This window comes from Chlorella variabilis, assembly GCF_000147415.1.
Source record: "Chlorella variabilis unplaced genomic scaffold CHLNCscaffold_273, whole genome shotgun sequence".
In the NCBI taxonomy this organism is placed as follows: domain Eukaryota; kingdom Viridiplantae; phylum Chlorophyta; class Trebouxiophyceae; order Chlorellales; family Chlorellaceae; genus Chlorella; species Chlorella variabilis.
The window spans coordinates 1,695-2,571 of record NW_005434878.1 but is presented as its reverse complement, the minus strand read 5'-3'; the positions used below and the strand labels follow the sequence as shown (position 1 = coordinate 2,571).

Sequence of the window (877 nt, the reverse complement as noted above, 5' to 3'; positions counted from 1 at the left end):
GGTTCGGGGCCGGGGACGATGCCAGAGTGTGGGTGGCAGTCGGGTTGGTGCCCCGCAGCAGGGCTCCCCGCTGCTGCCCCTCCCCCCTCCCTCGCAGACCCACACCCACCCCACACCCCCCTGCTGCAGTATGGCGGCGTGATCATCAACGGCGCACCGAGTACGTGATGTCGTCCCACAAGGCCGTCAACACTCTGTTTTTCACGTTGCCTGGGGCAGCATGTTCCCAGGCAACCTAATACAGAGTGTTGGCAGCCTTGTGTGTGGACATCACGTATTTGGTGATGCCGTCGATGACCACGGCGCCATACAGTAGCAGGGGAGTGTGGGGTGCAGGAGGTGGGTGTGGGTCAGCGAGGGAGGGGGGAGGGGCAGGGGCAGGCGCAGTACTTCTCGCAGAAGTTGGCGTCGCCGGCGCAGGGGCAGCCCGGCTTGCAGGCGCCCACGCAGGTGCAGGGCAGATACTGGGGCCACATCTGTGGGCAGGGGGTGAGGGCGGGTGGCAGGTGGCAGGTAAAGGTAAAGGTAAAGGTGGGGAAGAGCCTCCACAAGCTTCACTTCCCGGTTTTAACGTCTAGCTTTAGACCATTATTTGATCTGCCCGACGCGCCAAGTGCAGTACCCCCCACTAGTAGTGAATGGGTCCCGGGGAGGCCTGTGCCGAAGCCTTGGCGATTCTATTAGGCGTTCCCGAAGGAATTGGCTTGGATTGGCGCTGAGCCGGTCAGCTATGCCGCGTTTGTCCTCACAAAGTTTCGACATGGGAGGAATCGAACCTGTGCCCTCTCGGAGGGTTTAGACACTAGCTCCAGCGCCTTCAAAGAAGGCCTTTCTTAGCCGCGGCAGGGGAGAGGTGGAGGGGAGGCACAGGGGCTGG

At 62.3% G+C, this 877-nt stretch overlaps 1 protein-coding gene across 1 annotated transcript in view; it reads right to left on the bottom strand.

Annotated features, from left to right (window-relative positions):
- Nucleotides 1–350: 350 nt before the first annotated feature.
- CHLNCDRAFT_55808 (hypothetical protein) overlaps nucleotides 351–877 on the bottom strand; it is a gene marked incomplete at both ends in the record, with an annotated part of 2,114 nt that continues 1,587 nt past the window's right edge. The window contains 2 exons of the mRNA XM_005842583.1: nucleotides 351–476; nucleotides 750–832. Of these exons, the coding sequence (XP_005842640.1) occupies nucleotides 351–476; nucleotides 750–832 (209 nt within the window). The remainder of the gene's footprint in view (nucleotides 477–749; nucleotides 833–877) is intronic.